Here is a 26985-nt window from a genome sequence, read left to right as displayed (position 1 = left end):
TTATCAAATGCTGTTTACCATACAAAATTCCCAAGTTTTGTACCTCTGCTTCTGGTAGTCCGAATTGACTGAAATATAAGTAACGAACACCAGGAGTTTTTTTTCTTTTGTGAATTTATTACATGACAAGTAATGCTGTCACATAGAGCGACAATTGTCGGATAAATCGAGCGACAGTGTCATGTCGAGCAAAATTTTTGGTCGACAGTGACTCCAATCGAGTCGTTTTTGAACGACTCGACTTATGAAATAGACCCCGTAAATTCGTAAAGTTGAATTCATGGATTTTGTCTGACATTGATAAATAAAAGCAACGTTACATTAAAAATGTTGTTATGCGGTAGCGTAGGTTATGTACATTAACAAGGACATACGGCTCTGTTTCTAAAACTGGTAGAACTATCATATGCATGTCGATGGTAGTATGAATTATCTAACCTCAATTTTTAACTAAAAAAGTTGCAGAGAACACAAATCCTTTATGAGCTTTTAGTTTGGGGTTCTTGCAGAAATTTACTTAAGTAGTACATGTACTAAACTATTAATAGTACACAAATATTACCTGTACTAAAGTACTAACTGTTTGGAAAATGTTTCAAAATTTCTCCATAGTAATTTTCACATAAACCTGGGTTTGAGCCACATTGGAAAAAACACCAAAATTACTCAAAATTTCACATTTTATTTTCATCATAAGGGTTTTAAGAATGATATAGGAGATTGCTTTTTTTTTCTTTTTCAAAGTTTGAACCGCCCTAATCCGCATCAACAGTACAGATGCTATTAGCAATTTGTTCAATCTTCTCTTCAGTTCTCGATTGCTCCCGGTAGCTGCTCTAAACACGAGTGCAAATTGATTTTAAAGCTATGCAGTTGCGGCATCTCGGTTGGTATCTACACAGCAGAGTTGAAGCAATCACGATCGTGTGGCATTCGAATTAAATGATCCCTCCTCTCGGGCTAATGCTTTGGGAGTGGAGGTTGGAACGGTGCTAATGAGTGATTTATAGTAGATAAATATTTACCTGTTTAACGCCTCCGAAGTAAACCAATGGGTTGCGGTAGTTGAACGGTGGTCGCTCCAGGTATTTGTTAACCTACGAGAAGTGAGTAGTAGGAATATGTGCCAATTAGTGAAAATATTGGGTGAGGTAATAAACCAGCTGGGAATAACGTTCTGTCTGATTGGTGGTGCGCTTTCATTGAATTCGTACGATGGCCTATATTGAGAATGATGTGTTTATTATAGCAAAGATGTTGAAATAAATATGTTGGAAAATCGACCTATATTGATTCGACATACTAAGACTATGGTGCAAATAAGTTAACAACTATGGAAATTTTTAAGTATTGCTGTTCTTTCAATGGATAACATTCCAGAGATATTTCGTGTTTATAAAAACCAAATACAAACTACACTAAGATTAAAATGTGAAATTAAATTTAGAAAACAACTTTAACAATTACTTTTAAACTATTTACTTCTAACACGCCCCAGGAAAACTAAAAAACAGATGAAACTATTACAACAATTAAAAAACCTAATCAACAGTTGTTCTTTACAATATTTTAGAAACCTGAACATTTCAGAATAATGTGTTTTGCGGCAGCCAAGTCAGCAAGATTTTTTTGGCCTCAGATATCTGGGCAGTTCTGGGCATTTAGTGAGTTTTTTTTCCAATCTATAAGCAACTTAATTTCTAGATAGAGTCAACTCTCCATAACTCGATATTGAAGCGGTATTGAGGGGAGGGGAGGTATTGATTTACAGAACACAAAACAAGTGCCAATGTACTGTTGAGAAAATTCTTCTGTGTAATACACAACTGTTTGGATGTACCGTAATTTCGGGTAAAATTGATCATTTTCCACGGTTTTTCTCATCTGTTTCTCAATGTTGACAATGTCAAAAAACTGAATGCAGGAAAACAAGTACCAAGATGAGCTTCTTTGGCTCATGTACCGGAATTTTCTAAAAAATGTAATTTTAGTACTAAGAAATAACTTCGAAATAAAATATCGGGGGATCACTTGTCAAACCGATTATTGTTAGTTTTGAAAACAATCAAAATTACTAAATTTGAGCTCCCTTAATCCAAATATGCTTGCTAAATTATTAACAATGCAATATTTATGGTAAAATAAGCGATTAAATTTCAAGAATACCAAAAAAACGTCTACATGTAAGCAATTCCGATGGAATTTTCTGATATCTATCAAAAATTCAATTATTTCATCAAAATGATCAAATTTGAGCAAATTTCGATAGTGATATTCAGGTTGACACCGTGTCCAAATCCTTGTTAAAAACAAGAAGTTTATAGATGTCTGCCAATACAACACCGAACACGATTCTACAAGACAATCTTTTTATTTTAAACTTTCTGCTAGTGCAAAAAACTAAAATATAAATTGCGCTGTGTTTTGATGCTTCTTTCGCGAGATTTGAGCCTTCAAAGTTTTGGTACATTATTGAATGTTGATTCCAAGCTGTTTCACCTTAATGATGTGTTGGCAGCATACTGATCGATCATTGATTTGTCTCGACTGTTATAGGACAAGTAGCTGTATAACATCTTCGGAAGGCACTTTTCCGACAATTTTGCAACTTGTTGAATGATGTTTATAAAGCTTCTCTGTATTATCGCTTAAATATTCCGGTATTCAATTCATATAGCTGAATTTATTTTCCCAACGTTACACAATAAAAATACCTGTTCACCGCTTGGAATCGAACTAACGATCTCTGCATCCACAACTCTCGAAGTTGTCCTTGCTGCCACCACAGTCGAATGCAAAAACGAAACATCTTTTTGTTCTACATCGAAGACGGTCTATATCACATTTTATAATGATGCTACAAGATTTTACAACCACGCTTACACCACCTCAACAGGCGTGACACGTCAAACGCAATATTTACATCCAACACGCTGAGCAGATGCGCCACGTATTGTTATTATACAGCTTTTTGCTTTATGTAAGCTGCATAACAAACGACATAGCGCTTCTTATTTATGTATATATTAGGCAGCATAACAAAACATATTGCACAGAAGCAGTCGAATTAATAATTGGGACTTTTATTCCACAACATTAGGTTGCTACTTTTTTACAGTATTGAGTTACAGCTAAAAAAAGCAGCAAAAGCGATCAAGATCGTCTGCTGCTGAAAATCCATTAAGAACAGCATCAAGTTTTCTTTCCTGTAAGTTGAGCATCAGTTTAACCTGAGTTTTCTCAAGAAAATTCTACAGCGACTCAACCAATAATTCATCCATGATTTTCTACTGATACCCATCTTCAAGATTTGATTTATAACCTCCTCCAAAGTTTGCAGCAATATTTCCTCCAGGTAGTTCTAGAGAAAATCCTACTTGAACTTATCCATATGTTGTTCCATAGATTTTTCCTGGATTTTGTTTCATGGGTTCGATTTGTAGGGATTACTTCACTTTCAGCATTCGCTGTTGAAACTATTTTCGTAAAATGGTTTGGCATTTCAGTCGGATTTTTAGGATCGAAAACTAAAATATTGTTTCTTCTCCAACCTTTCGATCCGTATTGGATCTTCTGCAGGGATTCAAAACTATTGTAATTAAAAAAAATATAAAACTATAATTGTTTCGAATCCTTGAATTATGTGCATGATTATGATAATGATACAGTCGATATTGAAGGGACCATCGACTCATGGAAATATCGAGCAATAGAACAGCAATCCTTTGGAAAGCTGTTTCTAGGGATAATCATAGTAACCTTGAAATTTTGTTGTTAGTATGGTTCCATGAGTCGATATCGTCTCATGGAACATCGATTCATGGAGGTATAACTGTAATTAATTTTTTTTAAGGATAGTTTAAATGCTGCCTGTAACCAGAGCCGTAGCGTGGCCTAATGGCGCCCTTGGCAAACCGTCATTTGAGCGCCCTTCATTCAAAATTTTTTATTTTTATTTTTTTTTTTTTTGTAGGTTTACGTATAATTCTCAAATGTTTCAAGGGTTTATAAAATTCTAGGGCGTATTCAGTAAAAAAAAACATCCATCAATATTCTTAAAAAGTGTTGTAATAAATCTCAAGTCATTCTCAAAGCTTACATTGGTAAGACATGTGCAAGAAGACATACAAAATGTTTCAAATTTCTTTTGAAAGTGAATTGTCTAAATTGCCGGATGCTCTTGAAGATTTAAAAAAATGCACATAAAATTACTGTTTTTATGGCCAGTGACTGATTTTAAGAAACTACTGGATTTGCTGCCCAGAACCTAGCGTCACATCTTGCATGTGCTACTATTAACATTTCAATGAAATCCCATATACTATATGGCATATAGCAATTGAACAGGACATATGCATATTTATGAAAAGATTATTGTTAACATTGCTTGTTCATTTATTATTCCATAAGTTTTTATTAAATTTGTACAATATTTCAAAATAAATTATCAGTAAATCTCTTTAATGTTATTTTTATTTGATATATTTTTAGCTAAAAAATGAGAGACAATTGCAGAATAATTTCAAAGAATTTATTGATCTACTCCTTTAATAATCAAGTATTTGTCGAATATTTTTGCCTTGAATCATATGTGAATTATTTATATTTTTTTCAAAATAATGCAATGAATTTGTTTAAAATAGTTCAAAGCTTAAATAACTAATTAGAGCTGAACTTTTATTTTAAGGTCAAAAGAAGGTTTCTAAGAAAATTCTACCAAGATAACCTGCAGAAGTTTCATTAAAAATCAGGAAATTAAATAGCAATAATGTCAAGTAATGAAATAAATGTCACAAAAAAAAATTACCATGATATTCTCAAATAAAGGAAGCAGTGATCAATAGGCTCTACAGACGAGGATGTTACGAAAAGTTCGGTACGGATTCAAACGTTTGTCAGTCAGTTCTAGAAAAAAAAATCGGTTGTAACAACAATTACTCTACTCCATTATTTTTCACTCATGTTATAATTTCCATGCTATACAATTCATTGATAATCCTTTTCGGGATTGAATCAAAACTTTCGTTAAAATTTTCTATGCAAATCTGTCCTGAGATTCTGTGAAAACACCATTGACTAATACCAAAGAATCCGGCTTAGAAATCTGTCCGGAACCCGTCTAGGATTCTGTTTTGATATGTAATAACCCAGACAGAATAATAACATACACACTCAATCTGTTCGGTAAAAATAACTGGGTTTTGGAACTACCGAAAAAGTCAGTATACTAAAAAAAAATGTCAGAAATCGAAAAACAAAGATTTCTTACTGAAATTTTGCAGAGAGCTTTCTTTTTATATCATATATCGATGAAAAATAAAACATGGTGAAATTTGCTTTTCAATAACGCGTGGCGACAGTTTTCATTTTACTGACTTTTTCGGTAGTTCCAAAACCCAGTAAAATTTTACCGACCCCAGTAATATAATCTAAGTGTGTAACAGAATCCTAGACGGGTGTCCATTCTAAGTCTCTCTAAGATCGTTTGTGGGTATTGTGTTATGTAAAATCCTACTGTTCCATCTACCAGTTGGTAGAATGTACATATTCGTTATGTGGATGTTCTAGAACTTTTTTTTTGGAAAGAGGTTTTAATCGTCATGTGAACATTCACCTCTTAAGAAAAGATTATGGATTCTGATATTTTTTATCGTAGCAACTGTGCATAAGCTTATTTGTTATTGCTTTGTAGAACTTTTTTCGAAGTTATTTAAAGATTTTTTTAAGTACCGTAAAACGGGGTAACTTTGATAGTTTTTTCGAAGAAAACTTGAATATTTATGCATGCTGTTTCAAAGAATTTCAATTCATATTTTTAAAACAAGTACTGGTATCCTAACTATCGATTCCAGTTGATAGATTTCCAATAGATTTATTCTTAATGTTTTTCTATATAATTTTTCATAGATTCGAAAGTCGGTTTTCTGTTTTGGGGTAACTTTGATAATGGAGCATCACTCGAACAAAATTGAATGAATTACGGAACATTTGTAGGGCGTTGCATATCTTTAGGCGTTTAACGCTATATGGAAATTTCTGACTTAGATTACAAAAATGGTCCCAGTTTGTAAAAATAGTATTCGCTAAGAGTTTTGAGACCGAATTCGAGTTCTACTATAACTAGGCTATCAAGTATAAGTGACGAATTCATTATGACTTCATCAAATAGTGATCGTAGAACAGATTGTTTGAGAACATTTCAAAATTGCTAAAATCTCATAAATTTTCCATATTTGCATATAAATCCTCAAATGTACTTGATTCCAACGGAAATAGCTTTAACATGAAGTGTCATACTAATACTCTTTACTTTTGCATTCGTTTTGCTTAACAGATTAACAGGACCTTTGTTATTTCGCTTAGTATGTTGAGAGTCTCGCATTATCAAAGTTACCCGTATTATCAAAGTTACCCCGTTTTACGGTATGTTTTTATTTCAAGAATTTTGTACCGATTAATCATTCAACACCTTCTGAGATGCTTCCTAAATATTTGGTTAAAATCATTCCAGAAATACTTTCAATCTACCATGTTTATCAATAGAGCTAATAAATTATATAGGAAGAATTACGTGACATTCATCCTGCATAGTTTTTGTATTGCTATTTGTTTATGTCTATGAATATTTTTCTAGATACTGTGGCTTCAGAAACACGCTTACTAAATATGTGTCTCCAAAATATTTCCCAGGACCGACATGATTTTGGCGCCCCCTGGAGCCTGGCGCCCTTGGCGGGTGCCAACCTGGCCAACCGCACGCTACGGCACTGCCTGTAACGATTTTGTTTGAGCTTGAGCTTGATTGGCCGCCCGTGGATGCTACTCCATTATCGCCAGATCAACTGCACTTACACAAGGAACCAACCGAATGACTGCTTGGGACTAACAGGCATCCTCAGTGTATGAGTGCTGGTGATCTTCTATTTTTAGGCTACAATGATGCCTGCCACGTCAGAATGCTGACCAATGTGGGGAAGGGGGAGGAATTGATGATGCATTATACTGGCTCCCACATAGACCGTATATACCACTGCATCTACTCCAGTTCATGCGGGAGTGTATGGATTGGGGGAAAGGCATGGCAGAGAGGTTTTCTTTTGTGGTTAGCAGACTGCCTATTAATCAGGCGTAAGGAAAGGCATGTGCGTAGAATAATGGAAGCGTTAGGGAAACGGTTTCTTGTCCATCTCTGGTTCTGGCGTTTGCTATGAACGAATAGTAACGATTTTGTTTGATCTAATAAACTTTTACATTGAACATATTGCTTTAAGATCTTATCAACTCTTATCTGAGCAGGCCAGATTATTTTGTTGAAACACCCACGTAACTACTATCCCGCTAATTCGCCTATTATGCTATGGCCAATATAAGGCACGTCAGCTGCTGAGAGAAATTTGGAAATGGGATTTGCTAACATGTGGGATGCACATGCCACAGAAGACAGCTGGCTTAGATTGCGAGCCTACAAAAGTCATGGCGAACTACCTACTGTTACTGAAAACCAAACACTGGAAAGGCAGAGCAAAAAAAAATCGGGTAAAATTCAAATAAATATAACTAACATTTCTAGGTGTTTCCTAGTGATCACACATTTTAAACTATCTAATATTCAAATGTAGTTGAGTACAATGAACTCTCCTAACTTGATATTAAAGGGACCAGCGAGTTGGGGTATCGAGTTTTGGAACACAAAATCAGTGCAACTGCGATTCAAGGGACCGAGATATAAAATATTGAGTTAGGGAGAATTGATTGTAATACCAAACTGACATTGAAATTGTTTTTCATAGTAATGTAAAAACTGAAATAACGCAAATTCGATAGAATTTGCACTTAAAAATTCGTCAGTCTACTAAAAGTACGACCAATGTGTTTTGTGACCCGAACAAAATTTAATGATGAGGCCCAGATAACCGTAACGATAAACGCGCCACTATTCAGCAAGACCAAACTGAGGGTCATGATTTCGAATTCCACCGGTCGAGGATCTTATAACGGGTTGGAATTTTTCTCGACCTCCCAGGACGTAGAGTATCTATATGATTGTCACACGAAATATCAATGCAAAATGGTCAATTGGCAAAAACGCTCTCAGTTAATAACTGTGGAAGCTCATAAGAAACACTAAGCTGAGAAGTAGGCTCTATTCAAGTTGAGATGTAACACCAGAAAGAAAAAGAAGTGATGGAAAATTACGTCATTTGTACAGAGAGTCGTGAGTTCGATTCTCATCGAAAAGAAGTGTAACTTTTTCGCAAATTTCACATCAATTTGTCCATTTAATCCAATTGCAAAGTATATGTAAAGTTTAGTTTTTCGGTAGTTGTTAAACTTCCACTCGGCTGGATAGCCGTAAAAAACGACTCATAAATAAAAAGTACTTTGACACTAAGTCGCTATATATAGGACCTTGGCAACCTTAAAAAAAACTCCTAAAAAACTTCCTGAATAGTTTCTCGTGGATGCCTCTTCGAGACATCTCTGAAGGTATTCGTGAAAAAAAAAACAAACGAAGGAATTTCTTGGACGAATATGTGCAGACATTCTTGGGAGAATCTCTGGAGAAGGAGAGATTGCTATCGACTGATGGAACCGATAGTGATCAGATGTCATCTGATGTCCCGACATTGAAGCTTTTGATTTACACAGTTACTGCCGATTTCAGACCACTCTCTGAAGCTGTTATAGAAATTATAGTCTCCCTGAAATAATGGAGAAACTAGGGAAGAAATTTCAGGATGGAACAATGTTAGGTTTCTATGAAGAAACGCATGTTTAAATTCATGAAGCTCTGAAGGGATTAGTTGAAAAAACTCCTAGAAAATCTCTTGGAAAAATCCTTAGGATTATTTTTTTAGTAGAATCCCTGGAGCAATATCTGAACAAATTTTCTGCAGATATTCTAAAATAAATTCCCGTGAAAATCTTTCACCGGATTTCTTCAGGAATCCCTGGGGGAATTCCTAAAGAATTCACTCAAGAGATTCCTGTTGTTGGATGCAGGGAAGAATTAAACGATGTTCTCTGGAAAAGGCTATGAAATAATAAATTGAGGTAATTCTCGAGAAATCCTTATAGGTTTTCTTGTAAAAAATTTGCTAGAAGTTTTTGGAGAAATTATTGGTCAAGTCTACAGACATATCGATAGATTACTTTCTGAAGGAACCGTTGAAAGAATTGTTGGAGAAATCCTTGGAGTAATCCCAGAAAAAAAAACTGAAGATATTTCGAGAGGAACTTCTTAAAACAAAGGTGATGTCCTAAAGTAACTCCTTGGAAGAATTTATTACGTCCTCATTAAGACAAAATACTTTCACAGTTACTGAGAGAGATTTTTTAACCGTGTACAGAGAATTCAGTTCAGTTTTTATTACGAAAAGATCATTCCTGTACAAATTTCTCGTGGAATTTGGGGAGAAAAATCGTGAAATAGCTAGGAGAATTCCCTGAAGATTATTAAAAAACATTTTATGAAATTTAAGTTTTTTTTTAGGAATTGTTAAAACATACCTGTAGGATCTGTTAGAAAATTTGATTGTACAGGATTTACTGAAGGAATCTTAGTTAGAATTGTTGGAGAAACCTTTCAAATATCCTAAGAGAAATCCCTGGAAAATGTAAGGCAATAATGAAACACAGCAGCCATTGGAAGAATTCTTCATAGTATTCGTAGAGGAATTCAATTTAAATCGAATTAGAATTGGTCTGATATCTGAATTTATTTTCGAGACGTTCTTGGCGTTTCAGTCGGATTTTTTATATATTATTTATTTTCCAACGTTTCGATCCCTATTGGATCTTCTTCAGGGATTCAAAATTATTGTAGTTAAAATAAATACACGTTGTTTACATGGGTGATCACTGTTAGCCAATATCAGTTAAAGGCAAAAATAGTTCAGAACATTATTTAAGCATGCTTAAATTTTTCAAAAACCAAAATACGATATATAGTTACGAGCGATGGGTGCCAGTACTTGGTTTAAAAATATAAAACCCACAAAATTTAAATTTTCAAATGAATTGTGAAAAATCCAGAAAACCTGATCAATGTTACTCCGAATTGCACTTCTCTCCCTATCACATTTTATTACCATGACCATAAATGAAGCAAAAACAAACACCATCATGGGGAGCATTTATTTATTTTTCATTTCGTTTAATCCTTTCGGCTTTTGGGTCAGTGTAGAAATAATATATGGTATTTCCATCAAATCCTTCACCAGGCGATGTTTACCATGCATCAATGCAATACATGAGTAACGTGTTGCTTATTTACACTTGTTTGAAAAATGCATTTTGTGCAAACAGTCCGCTAAAGATTAAACAAACGCTCGAAAAGCAATTTTCCACCAATCCGACGCTTAATTACCCTGTCAGAGAAGCTTACCTTAACAGCGAATTCTTCAAACTTGACGGGAGCCGACGGAACGACTCCGAGGTAGTGTTGTAGGGCCGGAACAGCATCTTGGTCCGGTGCAGTCTGCAGCAGTCCGTGCATATACTTCTTTGGCAAGGCGGCATCATACTGTTCAAGGTCGACACCCACGACAAAGTACTCTCCAGCGGTCAATAACCCTTTGCGCTTCAGGCTTACCAACAGGCCGATATGTTCATCGTGGTGACCCAGCACCAAGTAGACTGTAAGCGAGAAAAAATAAGATCAGTGCGCGAAATTAACCCTTTAACGCCCAAGGTATCCCACAATAGTACCGGAATTGTTATCGTTAGTATTGTTCACTTTAAATAAACATAGTTCAAGTAAAAAAAAATCTTAAAGGTGTGTCATCGATATCTGACAGCTCCAAAGAATTAATTTAGCGTTTTATTAAGGAAAAACGATCTCTTAGAAACCGTTGGTGTTGTGAAATAGTAGTTTACACAACAAGTTGCAGAATGATGGTTTTTACAGCACGAGTCGTACATTTTTACGATTAATTACGACGAGTGCTGTAAAAACCGAGTACTGAAACGAGTTGCGTACAACATTCTTTGCAATTTCGTAGAAGACCACTTGAGAGTGTCAGAAGTCATATCGCGATGCATTCACCATTATTTTCCAATTTATGAAAAAAATTGTGTAATGATTCAATACGCAACTAAAAACAGTTTCGTTATGAAAAGGCGTTGCGTAATAATCCTAACGCAACTCATTTCAGTTGCGTAATGATTATAACGATACTGCATATTGCAGTGCAGGAAAGTAGGCTGTTTTATGACAGATTAGCGTGATAAAAACATCCTATTACGGTCAGAAATTGCCAATATTTTCCAATTTCATGTTATGGGTTAAGTTATGGGCGTGAAAAACTTTTTTTATAGTTGGAGATATTTTTAAATCATTTTTTTTTTTTTTTTCAATAATAAATTGATTGTTTAACAATAATTTAACTATTTAAACAGTTATTTGACTCTTAGATTGCATAGTATCTGATTCAATTTGTATCAAGCTTGTTGAAAATCAGTGGAGCTCTGCAACTACCATGGGAAAGAGAGGGTTAAACAGCGCTGACGTTTGCCGATGGCAAGATTAATGATGATGAGACCGGCACTGGGCCGACCGACACTTGGCGAAAATGAACGCTACCGTTAGGCACGCGTGCTATTTGCAATAACTTCTGTTACAGTCTGCCGGGTGGAAAACAATCTATCAATAGACGTCAACCGTCAAGTCAAGTGGGTTTCGTTGAACCGCAGACGGAAAAGTGGTGTATGCAAATCTGATTTATTTATTCCTGTCCAAATGGATAATTTTAGATATTTGCCCACATTGAAAGTTAATGATTTTTTACTGCGAATGACGTAACCACTTGAAAATAGATTCAGGAAAATTGGGGTCAACATGTACCATTTAAGCGCCGCCTTTGACAAGACATAAATATTTGACAAAGTTAAGAACTACTTGGAAATGCAAACATAACTGATCATATAATTTTTTTTAGAAAATTGACATATATCATAAGTTTTCTGGTATATGACTAAATTTAAATGAACTTTTTTGATAGTTTTATACGTCTTTTCTGGACTTAGTTAAGACAAAATTTTGCCTAGCTCAATCGCTTTGACTAACCCCTGTATGATTAAAAAAACATTTTTTACTTGATCCAGCTGTCATAAATATTCAATAGATCACATTCTGACTTGCCTCTTATTAGCAAATGATTCCAACCCTCTTTAGACAATTACTCACTTCTAGTATCTATAAAAGTTTCCTCCACCAGTCGGTCGAAAGGATTTGGTGAATAGCCATGATGGTAGATTGTACTCCAGGTGCGTGTCGACCTGATTCGAACTCCGTTGGTCTTGAGCGTTGTTTTCAGCGTTTCCGCCACCGCATCGTACTCAGAGTTTTCCGACGTCCGATAGAAGAAAGTAACCTAATAAATGGAAAACGAAGAGCTGATTAAATTACAACCTAGGCACGCGATGTTTCTCCTTCGTTACACCATCCATTCAGAGATGTTAATGCAGAAGGAATCGTATTGCTGTCCTCACCTGAGTCCAGTTGTAAGCAATCAGTAGCGATACAACCGACTTTGATATCTGCAAATCGGGGGGCCTGGTTCTGGCAAACGTAGGAAAATGCTTTTTATTTGACGTTTCGTTGTGGGTACAAAACTGTAACAGGGGATAATCATCACGAAGATGAGATTACGACTTCTAACATGAACTACAAAGGACTACTGTGGAAAGGATAAATTGAAAACGAAAAACAAAAATTATACTTACTTACATAAGAAATCATGGGTAGATTGAAGGCAGCCGCCATTCTGCCCTCGTGAATACAAGTTTCCTGTGGCCCTATATAGCCTATCACATCTTTTGTCCAGAGATCAGCTGTTTTCCTTATACTAGTTACCTCTTCGCCATAGGTTTCCGCTACCTCGAACTGGAGCTTATGGCCATGCCTACTGAAGTAGATATCGTTCACCTCCTCCATGGCTAGTGTTATTGCGCCCGATATCTGCAACCCTGGGAATGACCGGATAAGCGTAATAAAATTAACTATCAGAATTGTATATAATCAGAACAGTAGAACAAACAATGAACGTTTTAGTTTTCGGGGGAGGAACTGTAACTTGACCTAGAGCTTGATAAAGCTGACCTTCCAATTTTATTTTCAGAAACATCGGCTTTTGGTTTGTATTTAAACGAGCTGTAAATTTGGGAACATCTACATCGTGAGTTAAAAACTGCAAGCCACACACAAGCCTAGTTTTAAAAACTGTCCGGGTGAGCAGAATTTGGTCGCGGTGGCCACATGGAAGAAGTCCCTTATGAAGACACATAATTTTGTAAGCGATAAAGGTACTTGTTGGTTGAATGTATGGGCACGAGCATGGCTGTCTGTCAACTCGTACTTCGCCTTATGACTAATTTTTGGTGGATTGGTAGAGAGATAGTTAACGATTAAAACATATTCCTAGAACAGTAGGTACGTATTTCTGGCAAGGTTCTTGGTGAGATGACACAATCAAACTTGTGCAAAAAATCAATTAATTTCAAAATTGTTTTCTGTCAATCAAAAATTCATTGTATCTCAGCCTGAAATCGAATACTAGTAGTTTTTCCAACACATTGTGAACATTTCAGTTCTAAAATATGTGGTTTTAAAAATAAATGCAGATATATTGGACATGGTATACTTCCTCCTACTTTTTATTGGGATGAGATGGAGTGGATCGAACATTATTAGGTATCATATATTGGTAGGCCGCTTACGCAAATTTAAAAAAGTTTTAATGTTCCCAAAGGGGGTTTTTCTTTAAGTTTCTTCCAATCCTAGCTTAAATTTGTCAAACTGAACAGAGAAATTTTTAATTATTCCCCCTAAATGTTTTTTTTACATTTCTACCTCCTCCTGGTATAAAAACAAATACATAATAAAAATTTCAAACAATATTCTTGGTGGTATATCTAAGCTGAATACATCTGCAATAGCAAAAGTGCAAAATATACAAATTCTCCAATTGGAAGCATGTTATCGTACGTTATTTAACCATTACGATTGTTCTAGGCAGATGATACATATATTCACAAATAGAATAAAAACATTTTACTTATTTAAACAAAAGTAATTCTGATTAATATTTTTAAACTACGAGTGTCTTTCGAAAACATCGTTAGGAACAATCCTACAATACTTCTATATAATTTATGCGTATACAATGGATGAATTTTCTCCAAAATATTCTAGTTGCAATGCATTTTTCTGTTTGAATTAGTGTGAACAAATGTATTAATATTTTTCATAATATTTTGATGAAATAAAGATTATTTTTATTTTAAAACTTTCGACATGAAACTAGTACCAAGAATGAGAGTAATATTATTTTTACAGTACATTATTACATCACATTTGTTTTGAGAAAAGAGTGGATCATTTGGCACAAATTGTTGAGTCCCTCGTACTCAATATATAACAATCAGAAAAATCGAACCAATTTATGTTTTAAAGTATATTGGTTCCCATTTATTATCCACAGAAAAAAAGTTACAATTACATTAATCACGATAGCTGCACATGAAGATGAAGTTTACCTACTATTAATTTTTCTGTATCCACTTACCCCACGGTACCGACGATGTAAGTGTCAAATGTACCTACATATCATATATCCAAACGAAGTTTATACTGCGGAATGATGATCCCATGTGCTTTTAGGTAATCGAGTTCAGTTCGCCTTCGGTTGAAGCGCCCATCTAGCAAATAGGGAGTCATGGGTTCAATCCCCACCGGAGCACGTGGTTTCAAGGTTTTCACAGTTTCGATTTGAATTTGTACATTTGACACGTGTTTCGTCGTGTACATGTAAACATCAAAACGTTAAAACCTTGTAACAGCAAGATTCCTTAGGCGGGAATTGCCTATCATTTGACCACTATTTTACAATTAACTGTGCAATAGAAATTCTTAGTAGATTCTTAGAGATAGGTGAAAAGCTGAGCCAACACAAAAATGGCAAATTTATTAGCTATTTTACTGAAATCCTGGGAATTCATTAAGAATTTCGTTTTACGGATTTTTTGGGGTATTTGATTACAATGATTCTTAATGAAGCCTGGCTAGTTTTTGCATGGATTTTGCCAATAATTCCTTACAAATTAGTAGTAAGTTTATTCATGGATGGGAGAGGCGAAACGGGAATTGGAAAACTAATATTGAATAGGGTATCCAAAATTGTTTCTTTGAAAAATTGACCGCTCCCACATTTCATTTGAGGTGTGAACTATATCAATACTACATAATTTTTCATTTTTCGGAGTACAATAGCTATTTATAATGTACAATGTACATTGTACATGTGTTGAAAAACGGATCAAATGTCCACTAATCTTGTTAAAATCGTAATTATCATTCAAAACATGTTTAATGAATAGTTGGTGCACAAATCGCATCAAAAATATATTTCCCTGCAGAGTAACAACTGCAACTCAACTTCCCTTTCATTTCACAAAAAAAATAACTAGTATGAATTCTTTCATAAATTCAAAATCTTTTTATTACAAGGAGTATCTCCTGGCGATGTTTGAAAAAAATCATGAAAGAACATTTCTAGAAGTTCATAGCAGAATATCTAAATAAAATTTCTGAATGGAATGCTATATGTGGCTATATATTTTTTAAATGATTTTGGGCTAAATTCAAGAATTTCTGGATAGGTTTTAAGATAAATTACTGAAGGAAACTTAAAAGAAATTAATTGAAAAGAAAGTTAGAAATTTGGATACTCTTCTTTATCTCCTTCCAAACAGAAAACATGTCGCGTGTCGGTCAAGTGAAAGTGAAAAAGTGGCGTGATCGCTTAGTTGTGTTTGATCCTTCGACCTAGACGCTTGCTCCTGCGTGGGCCAGCGATGAGGGCAAGATCAAACATGTAGCGCATCGGTCGAGTAAAGTGAAAAAGTGCGATTAGTTCTTTTTGATCTTTCGACGTTAACGCTTGCTCCTGGGCAGTGCGTCAAGAAAGCCCGAGAAGTCGTCAGTTGTTTTCCCTCTCGGGTCGCGCGCCTATTTTCTCATGAGTGCTTTTATATAGCTGAGCAAACGAGTGAAACTGAAAGTGGATTGTTGCTGCTCAAGGATGACGGATCAATTGGTGAGCTCGTTTCATGCTACTATTTCTAATATATAAAATATGTATGACTGCACCTTTAATCGTTACAACGGTGAGTTGTATATATGATTTTTCAACAAACTTTGAAAGGTTCGTCACTGTGAGTGTCGACATAAACTATTTATGCTTATTTTTTTTCAGAACTCCTTTTTCTTTTTACCTTTTTTTTGTAATTAAAAAAACTTAGAATGGTACACTACAAGTGTAGACTTGCGAAAGGTTCACTTTATTCAACAAACTTTGAAAGGTTCGTCACCTCAAGTGTGGGCATAATTTTTCTCTACATAGATATTGTTTCAAATGAAAATATCATATTTACATATAAGCATGTTTATACCTCACAAATAATTATTTATCATGGTCTAATCGCTTATCAAAGTGCATCCTGTGACCCAACGATCCTCCCCATTAACAAACAAAGGTTACACACTAACATTCCTTCCCCCAATCCCACCTGACTGCGAGGACGTGGCCGGCGCCGTTATTGACTATGTATAAATAGAGGCACTGAATTTTGCACACTGAAGAAAATTATGGCCAATCCCAGCCGAACTTCTAGTTGATTCTTTGTGCATTTTCACTGACTTCGGTCAATCACGGAATAGCAACCATTGATATGTGTAGTCAGTCAAAGCTAAGCTAAGCTCTTCTTTATCTCCTTCCATACTCTTTTTTAAACTCTATTAAAGAATTTTTAGAAATATATTTAGAATAATGACTGCGTGAAGAAATTTTTAAAATGTTCCTTAAAATATGAAAAATAGATTAAAAATGAAAAAAACACCAATAATGATTCATGTAAATTCTATATCGAACCTTTGAGCAATAATTGCAAGTTATCCTATTCGTGAAATTCGAGATTGGAAGTGTTTCTGCATTTGTATATCGGTGACAAGCACGTTGATGTTCCTCTAGTAACATCTTAAGAAATCTCATGATGAATTACATTAAGAATGTATGAAATAAATCGTGATACCTTCTTTGAGATATTTTTGATTAAATTTGTAAGGGTCAAAATCTGAGAAGAATTTCGAAGAAAACTGGCAATAAATCTTCTACAGAAATGCTTGTACTAAATTTGTTACTGTACGTGTACGGTAACATCTTTTCTTTATACTTGAATGTGGAATGGTAGAGAATCTTCCATGTTAAGTTCGCTAACGTCCAATTTAAACCGAGCAATGATGTGGGTACAATGAGGCACTCATTGGTAAGTGGGCAGCGAGCTTCATTTGTATGGAGAGCCAGATATCAAAAATGAGCACCGCATTCGGGAATTCTGAGTGACCAATGAGCCGGAGGCGGATAAGAGCTCAATAAGTTAAGTAAATGGAGAATAAAAAAATAAAAAAAGAGTTTTGTATGGAGACTTCAAGCATATTTGAAAAATCGATTTAGTCTAAATTTAATCGTGCAATTCCAACCAAGTTATATTTGAAATTAAAGTTTAAATCATATATTGCATGCTTGGTGTATTAGATCACAAAAAAGTTCGATAAATTATACATTCAATTTCATTTAAACATCAATGTAAACAGTCTTTTATTCAACTTTGGCGACCTGTAGCTGAAAATAGTGACGTGATGGAACATTGATTCGAACCCACGACAGCACGGTGTTGCTAAATAACTCCGCTACGCTGTTTGGATAAAAAAATGTTTTTTTTTTTCATACGGAATTATCAAAACTTGCAAAAAGGGCTATCAAAACAAATTAGTTCAAAAAAATGTCACGAAGGCATAGGGTTGCTATATAACCACTTAATGACACCGCACTCATAGTACCAACTGAAAGTGACTGAAGCAATTAGCGCCAGAAGAAATAAAAAGATAAATAGAGCCCTAACCAACTCTAAGTGATGAGCTAATGAATTAATCAACTTCATCTGTCTTCCATGCTCGGGGGGAGGCTGAGCAGTAGTTCAGTGCCAGCGAATATGCATGGAAGAACACTTGAAATACGATCAGCGGTAGGTACCACCTCCAGAGAGCTGCCTTTTGCGTTACTACTATCAAACTACATTCCGCAAAATATACGGTACACAAACGAGCGACTGCTTACCGGAAGCGCAATCAACGTCAAAGTTTTCCGTTTTCTCCATTTATTTGCACAGACAACACCATTAAAAAGATACCCATTTTATTCATCTCTAAATGTCTGCAGCTGTTTCGCCGGAGGAGAAAATTTAATTAAACAAGTGCCGTGCTGGAATGCTACTGAGTATCCAGTTCTGAAAAGGGTGTTTTATGTGAAAAAGATTGTAAGTGTCCATGAAGCATAGCGTAGTGTTCAATATGTAACAGGAAGCTTCCGACGTTCAGAAGCTATCAATATAATGGAAAACGATAACTGTTAGGAGATAGAAGAAAAAGTCTTTCTTCCTGTAGCATCTTGCACACAATATTTTGAAAAAAAAAGATGAAGTAGGGAAAGGCAAAAAGTGCTGCACAAATGGGAAGAACGAAGTAACACATCTAACATGATCACAATACGAAATTTCAACTAATGACATTTAAGGGCAAACGAATTCAAGTGTAGTCAGTGCGCATCGTACCCTCGTGATGTGCGTACAAAAATTTTCTCTGCTCTTGGAAGTTTTTGAAACTACCCAAAGCAATAAAACAGTATTTCTCATTGATACAAAAACATTAGTTTTCAGTACTATTTTTTCTATCTTCTTCTTCTTCTTCTTTCTGGCGTTACGTCCCTACTGGGACAAAGCCTGCTTCTCAGTTCTTATGAGCACTTCCACATTTATTAACTGAGAGCTTACTATGCCAATGACCATTTTTGCATGTGTATATCGTGTGGCAGGTACGAAGATACTCTATGCCCTGGGAAGTCGAGAAAATTTCCAACCCGAAAAGATCCTCAACCGGTGGGATTCGAACCCACGACCCTCAGCTTGGTCTTGCTGAATTGCTGCGCGTTTACCGCTACGGCTATCTGGGCCCCTATTTTTTCTATCATTGATCCCTTTTGTTGTCGAAAGCTAGCGGTGGTAATCCTTCTTGGAAACCATCTTGGAAAAAAAAACTCTTAGAAGGTCACGTCTTCTTTCGTTTATTCACTAAATATGGTTGCAACTAGGTACAAACAAAAGGATGGGTGAATTCACAACTTCCTTCCAAAAAAGTGGGTTTTAAAACTGTCACTAAACATGGCAAAAATGGAATAAAGGACGTTTATACGGAATGAGCGCTTTCTTCCAAAAGTGGAATGGTTAATGTTGATAATTGCAACGAAATGAGCAATCAGTTCTTTGCTCTATGGAGTCTAGACAAACTTTTTGAACATCAAATCAAAGCGGCTTCTAGCCCAGGCTTTTTGATTCAAGTGAGGAAACAAAGAGTGCCGCCTATCGTGATCAGTTATTCCAAATTTGGGGGATTTTGGCTGGAGATCTTGAACTCCTCCATTAAAGGAATCATAGTTTACTTCCAAATCGCAAAGGAAGCAGAATCTGCCGAAAACTGTTAAAGATCACAAACTTCTTCTCAAGCATCTTGAAGAGAAGAAACACTTTTTTTACTTATGACGAAAATATTGAACGTTTGTTCAAAGTTGTCTTGAACGGTCTCTCGAGTAACTTTAAGTCCCCTGGAGAGATCAAAAATGGAATAAATGATGATTACTTGGATTACTTGGATTATTACTTGTATGAAAATACATTAGCATTAGCATTAAGCAACTCGCACAAATTCGTAGGTGGTACAGTCCTAAACCGTTGTAAGAGGGTTGCATCCTCCCCGTCCGTTACCAAAGTCAAGTATTTGGGACTAATCCTTGACTCTTAGACAAGATTGACGCATCCTCCAACAGTTGAGAGCTGTTCTGGCCACGTCCTTGCAAATGCTGAGGAATGGGAAGGAATGATTAATTGAACACCTACTTTAGAAAGATGCAGAGAACTCTACGACCTCTCATAGGTGTTACGGGATGTTGTGGAATGTTAATGGGATGGGAAAAGGCCATAGGATACGTTTGGCAGACTTTCTGGCACCTATCAATAATATTTTGGCATTGGTTCATATTGGAACAAACTGACCGAATACTGCATTTGAAACCTCTCTGCAATCCAACGTTCAATCGACCGTCCAAATAAAATTTTCCACACTTGGGGTGGTGTAAAGAATTCTGATGGCTTGAGTCGCCTTAACAAACCACTGTATAGCAAAACTTGTGAATGGAAAAATTGAATTGAAATTTACAGAACCCCACTCAGTGTCGTCGGGCCAAAGTGGGGTCATGGTATTAAACATTGCCACATGGATGCTTAATGTATGTGTTCGGTTCCGAACGTTTGAATTTTGTTTGCCTTGTTTGATTTATTTTTTGTTATCACCTGTCATAAAATCTATGTTGATTATTTCCCTTTTCCCCAAAACTCAATAAGAAAAGTAACAATTTGTCCCAATTCTCATCATTCCCTTGTTCCCATTACTGTTGTCTAATTTCAATACCTTTCCGATATTAGTTATAAGAAGAGTAACATTCATTGAACATCAAAGTAAGCTTCTCCCGATTAGCTCTCCATCGTTTATGTTTTGTTTGTTTCGTCATTTCCATGTAATGGGAGGAGCCTAACACCTGTCAAATGCATCTCACGATATATACAGTGTTAGTATATAAGTAACCCACATTGCGCATCAGTTTTATTGTAACATCGCGATTAAACAGAAGTCGAAAGAGAAGCCGAATTTTCATTCTCCAAGGAGCATTCGCTTGCTTAATAATCATACCCATCAGGTAAATTATAATAATGCTCATTCACAAGCTTATTTTCTTCCATCGGGTAGCCGAATCTTTTAATGTTGGATGGAAACTCATATGCCAATATTGTAGCAGGCACTTTCTGTCCCTCCCCTTCAAATTGTTTGTTTACGGATAATCGTTCTAATTTTATCAAATCAAATGGAAATACCCCTGCCACCTCTAATAAGTTCTATTTACGGATAATCTCAACCAAAAATCATCAGAAAATGCACCTACATCTAGTACAATATCTCCCTCTGATTTTGATTTTTTAACTGTACAATTTAATCAAATGATTGATGCAATGTTCAAATCCCCCGTAATGGCTGAAGCAGTCCAGGTTGGGGTGTAATTTACTAAAAGAATTATTAGTTCAGTCAAAAATTATGTAAAATTTACTAATATTAATTGTTAATGGATCCAAATAATCTTTTAACTATTTTCCATTGGAATGCTCTTTATTTGAATGGTAAAAAGAATGAGCTGTTCAATTTCCGACAGTTATAACATACATATAGCAGTTACTACTGAAACTTATTTGATATCTTGATCCAAACCCAAAAGAGATCCAAACTTTTTTTGTTCATCGTAATGATCGACTTGATGGGGCATGTGGATGATTTGCAATCATCGCAATAGGTTTCATCAACTTTTTTCGTCATTTGAACCTATTTTTTTTTGAAACTTCAATGTATCTGTTGGAACACAGATTGGTAAATATACTTTCATAGCTGCCTATTTGCCTTTTCAATGCACTGGACAGCAATATAATTTGCTTAAAAATAACTTGCGGAAATTGACTCAATAAGTCAACACTTTTTGTCATTGGTTATTCTATTGCAAAACATAGCTCATCGAATAATTTGCGAATTCCAACGGCAGAATTTTATTTGAGGAGTGCTCTTGAGGATATTTCTCAATTCAATACTCTGAGTGCCCTACTTGTTTTTCCTCTTCAAGAAACCGTTCTACGATTGATTTGGTCTTAACCGACTCTAAACATCTTTGTATTCAGCTGGTTACTCACGCTGATTTTGACTTGAATATCAAATATACATCGATAATAACCTTGATGTCAACATTTCTTTGCAAACAAAACTTGATATTGACAATGATCTCAAAGCATTAACTAATTCTATTGTTGAAGCAAGGGTCATTGTAATTCAAAAATGTGAAGACAAATTCGAATCCGTGATTATAGGCGATGATTTTAATCGCTTGATCCATATTGAAAACGTGAAGAAAAGGCAATTTCAGCGTACCGTTCTCCGGGTTTTTTTTTTTATATTTCTTAATAATTTTATTTGAAGATGCATATGTTGCAAGTTTTATATTTTTAAAACAAGTACTGACACCCAATGCTCGTGTCTATATACTGTATTTTGTTTTCTGGAAGTTTGAAGCATGTTTAAAAAAATGTTTTGAGTGATTTTTTTGATTTAGCTGATATGGGGTAACATTGATTACCCATGAAAATAACGTTCGGTTATATTGAAAATATCATTACTTACTAAAATTATGCCCCCTGAATCCGAATATGAAAACCAAACTCTTACAATTCATTTGCTTTTAAAGTTATTTCAAAATTAAAAACACCTTGAATGGTGAAAACGCCTGAATGTAGGCAATTTCCTAAGAGATTTCTGCATTCTTTGAAGTAATTTGTAAATTATGCTTAACTGAACATATTTATGAAAGTTTTGACAATGGAATCGTTTCCAGCGATGTCATTTTTAGTGACAACTGCATTTCTTTTGCTCATATCGTTTTCTGAACTCATGTGAGGCATGATTTTTTGAGCGTGTCATCCATAATCATTAAAATCATTATTTCCAAAAGTTGAAAAATTTACGCTTGAATACAACTGAATTTATGCAAAAACCTTAACCTTAGTTTATAAATATAAGGAGAGTCATTGCGATCAATGTTACGCCGGATTACGGTACTTGCGTTCCTGCTATGAAAATGATACGGCAGGATTTGCAAAAAGTAATTAAGAAAGGTTTTCTTAAGGTGAAGATGAATCGAAGCCAACTAGCTGGTGGTGACCAATCGATTAGGTTTTCAGCTCAAACGGATGTTTGGTTCTCCAGATCCGTGCTCTTGAAAATTTGAATCCGCAATCCTGAAGAATAAGATTGGCTTTAGGACATTTGGTCGACAGACATTTGGTCTAATGTCGTTTGGTCGAATGACATTTGGTCGAAAGTACATTTGGTCGAAGGGACATTTGGTCGAATGGACATTTGGTCGAATTTGGTCGAACAATCGTTTTACTTAACAGATATAAAATCGAACTAGATTTTTGCACAATGGATAATCCTACGTTTATTTTGAGCGAAAAGTCTGTGCAGCTAAATGGCTGAAGACGGTGTCTTTTAAAATACTCTTCATCAGAAGTCAATAACGAATCTGATTACATGATGATTGTTATCTACACTCTACAAGGTGGTTGGTATAGGGGCCCAGATAGCCGTAGCGGTAAACGCGCAGCTATTCAGCTAGACCAAGCTGAGGGTCGTGGGTTCGAATCCCACCGGTCGAGGATCTTTTCGGGTTGGAAATTTTCTCGACTTCCCAGGGCATAAAGTATCATCGTACCTGCCACACGATATACGCATGCAAAAATGGTCATTGGCATAGTAAGCTCTCAGTTAATAACTGTGGAAGTGCTCACAAGAACACTAAGCTGAGAAGCAGGCTCTGTCCCAGTGGGGACGTAACGCCAGAAAGAAGAAGAAGGTGGTTGGTATATGTACTAGTGTCTACAAAGGATAAATTATTTATATAAATGCACTTATTCCTCTGTAATTTTTGATTTGGCAGACGGGAAGATGTTCAAAGGGAATCGTGTCCACTTTTTGCTCAACGTTGGAAACATAATCATCTATTGAATTTATTATTCTTTCAAAATATCATCACTCTTTTATGAAACAATTTCGCTCAGTTATTGGAATAATAAACATTGCTGAATTTATTATTCTTTCAAAATGATATCGTTCTTTATAAATAATTGCTGATCTTTAGCCAACGAAAACTTCCAGTGTGAGTGCTCGGCATTTTTATCAAGTATCAAGTTTTACAGCGTACGACTTAAGAATTTGAAGTGTGGGGACCAGACCTGATACAGTTAAACATAGAACAACTTGGTCACTTTGAATTGTCTACATATAATGCACTAAACGTAGAATAAAGGGGCCAATGTGGGTAGCTTTTAATAAATGTTTTTGACGAAGTGCATCAATACTTCCGCCTGAAGGGTACGGTTTCCTACTCATGGCGAACTTTTGTTGTAAATGTGACTTCACACTAAATTACATTTCTCAGGGAAATACTTAGCTTAGATGGTAGTGTCAATGACTTCGTTTCGTAATTAATTAAATCAAAACAAATCCAACAAGAGAATCATATTCATAACACTGTTCGACAAAAAAAGTCGATATGAATGCACAGAGACCGGACACCCGGGCTTGAAAGTATAAAAATAAACAAAAATAATGGCGTTTTCAGAATGTTCGTGTCTGCCCCAGGTCATTTTTAAAATATACTTGAACTTTTTGCATTTTTTATTTAAAAATCTAATCTAATCAATAAACCGACACAGTGTTTGGGCCAACTTTGGAATGCTGTAACTTTGACAAAAATTGTCCGATTTCAATTCTTTAAGAAGTAATGGACGGGTCAACTAATCTAGTTTTGAGGTGCATCCACGGAGATGAAATATGACCACCGGATACCGGTGATAATCAAACAGAAATGTTCCCAATGACAAGTTCCTCCGGGAAATTCCGGTAGTCCCAAAATTGGCCACTGTAGTCAAATATCCACTTAAGGTCTACAATAGCCCTATTTAGCACGAGACATGAAAAATGAACTGTCGCACGATATGTATTGGAGTTCAATATCAATTGTCCCTAATTACAGGTTCCCTCTGGAACATCCGGTGGTCCCGGAAGTAGTCACTGTAGTCAACTATCCATTTTGAGTCTCCAGTTGCCCTATTTACGACAAGACATGAAGAATGAGCCGTCGCATGATATGCTTTGGTGTCAAAATCGAAATGTCCCCTATGCAAGGTTCCCCCGGGGCACTGGGCGGCGCCATGAGTGGCCAAATCTGTACAAGACTCATTTTCAACTTATAATAGGGTATTTTATGATAAGCTAGGGAGAAAACAATATTGCGCGACATATTTTGAGTGAATAAATTGTTTGATCCCAATTCGGATCCACTACCGGCACCGATTCCGGGGAAATGGCCATATATTGGTTGTTTCTGGACCAATATTAATACTTGGCGCACCAATCGCTTCAGAATTAGATCTTCTATCTTCATGTGTAGTAAAATTTTGATTTTTTAGCTGAGACCTTTGCTAAAAACACGTCATAATTTTACTGCATAAGACATGCTTCCGGAAATCCGGATTATCACCGGTATCCGGTGGTCATATTTCATCTCCGTGGATGCACCTCAAAACTAGATTAGTTGACCTGTCCATTACTTCTTAAAGAATTGAAATCGGTCAATTTTTGTCAAAGTTTCAGCATTCCAAAGTTGGCCCAATTTTTGCCTGTCCCAGTTATTTTGACAACCCCCTGTATATCAAATATTCCATCATTTGCGATACTTTAAAAATGGGGAGGGTACAAAAAAAGGGGGAGGGCTCCCTGCAAATCTTATTACAACTCTTCATATTGTATTTAAAGTTGAAAACATTATATGGCACATGAATTCCCCTGTCCTGAATATAAAACACTGTGTCGGTTTATTGATTAGATTAGATTTTCGAATAAAAAATGCAAAAAGTTCAAGTATATTTTAAAAATGACCTGGGGCAGACACGAACATTCTGAAAACGCCATTATTTTTGTTTATTTTTATACTTTCAAGCCCGGGGTGTCCGGTCTCTGTGCACTCATATCGACTTTTTTTGTCGAACAGTGTAATGTATCATGTGAGATAATAAGAATCAACTTAGCTGACTATAGTTGACTTGCTTTCATTTGAGATCATTTTGTCACGATTCATCCGATCTGCAGAATCAGCCGGAATAAGAAATATGACATCAACGCAAAAGCTCAACCGATATTGTGGGTGAGTCTGCGTGAACAATTAAAACCTGAAATATCGCTCGGCGCATATAGAAATCTTGAAGTTTGTTCAAGAAATAACAGTACACCAATATACACTACCCGTCATAAATACGGACTCACTAAAATAAGTATTGCAACACTCAGCTGAATATTGAATCACCCTGAAAAGTTTAGCATCACCTCAAAACAGGTAATTTCACATTGCTATATCTCGAGATCCATACGACTTGCAAAGAAGCGAACTTCAGCAAAGTTGTTCAGGGGATCAAGGACATCCAGGAAGCGATCAGTTTAGTTCGCGATTTTGCCGCTAGGTGGCGCTAGTGAGCATGCAAAATTGAGCATTTTGAACTAGTTCTAGCTTGTGATCCATAAGAGATAGAAAGTTCAGGTCTTCGGCAAAGTTGCTCAGGGGTTCAAGGACATCCGGAAAGCGAACAGTTTAGTTCGCGATTTTGCCGCTAGGTGGCGCTAGTGAGCATGCAAAATTGAGCATTTTGAACTAGTTCTAGCTTGTGATCCATAAGAGATAGAAAGTTCGGGTCTTCGGCAAAGTTGCTCAGGGGTTCAAGGACATCCGAAAAGGGAACAATTTAGTTCGCGATTTTGCCGCTAGTGAGCATGCATTCAAAAATGAAGTGTCACATTACATGAATCATTTGGATATAAAGCGAATCATATCTGAATTAATTGAAGAAGAATGTAATCGGTCCTGAATTACTTGTGCATGAAGTGAATATTACCTTAAACACTTGACTATGAAGTGAATCAGACATGAATCACATGAAGTGATTCTCACCTGAAACACTTGAATATGAATTGAATTGGACATGAGTCTCTTGGATATGGAGCTAGTCAAATCTGAAACACTGAATATAAAGTGAATGAGACCTGAATGCCTTAAATTTGCTTCAAAAATCAAACATCAATCACTTGGAAATTGAACTTATCAAATCTGAAAAACGTACATGAAGTGCTTCAAATCACTTCAACTTTCAAATGTCAAAGGATTTCTGAACAGC

The 26985-nt window shown here is 35.8% G+C and overlaps 1 protein-coding gene across 4 annotated transcripts in view; it reads right to left on the bottom strand.

Moving 5' to 3' along the window:
- LOC5570582 (guanylate cyclase 32E) overlaps positions 1 to 26985 on the bottom strand; it is a 169667-nt gene that overhangs the window by 44550 nt on the left and 98132 nt on the right. For 3 of the 4 annotated variants that reach the window (XM_021849030.1, XM_021849032.1, XM_021849031.1), the window contains exons 3-7: positions 12731 to 12969; positions 12493 to 12615; positions 12188 to 12374; positions 10388 to 10638; positions 1026 to 1097 (exon numbers count right to left, since the gene is read on the bottom strand). In XM_021849030.1, the coding sequence (XP_021704722.1) occupies positions 1026 to 1097; positions 10388 to 10638; positions 12188 to 12374; positions 12493 to 12615; positions 12731 to 12969 (872 nt within the window). The remainder of the gene's footprint in view (positions 1 to 1025; positions 1098 to 10387; positions 10639 to 12187; positions 12375 to 12492; positions 12616 to 12730; positions 12970 to 26985) is intronic. The other variant, XM_021849033.1, reaches the window with a different exon arrangement.

Source organism: Aedes aegypti, chromosome 3 (assembly GCF_002204515.2).
Source record: "Aedes aegypti strain LVP_AGWG chromosome 3, AaegL5.0 Primary Assembly, whole genome shotgun sequence".
NCBI classification, from domain to species: Eukaryota; Metazoa; Arthropoda; class Insecta; order Diptera; family Culicidae; genus Aedes; species Aedes aegypti.
This window is presented reverse-complemented; position numbering and strand designations above follow the sequence as displayed.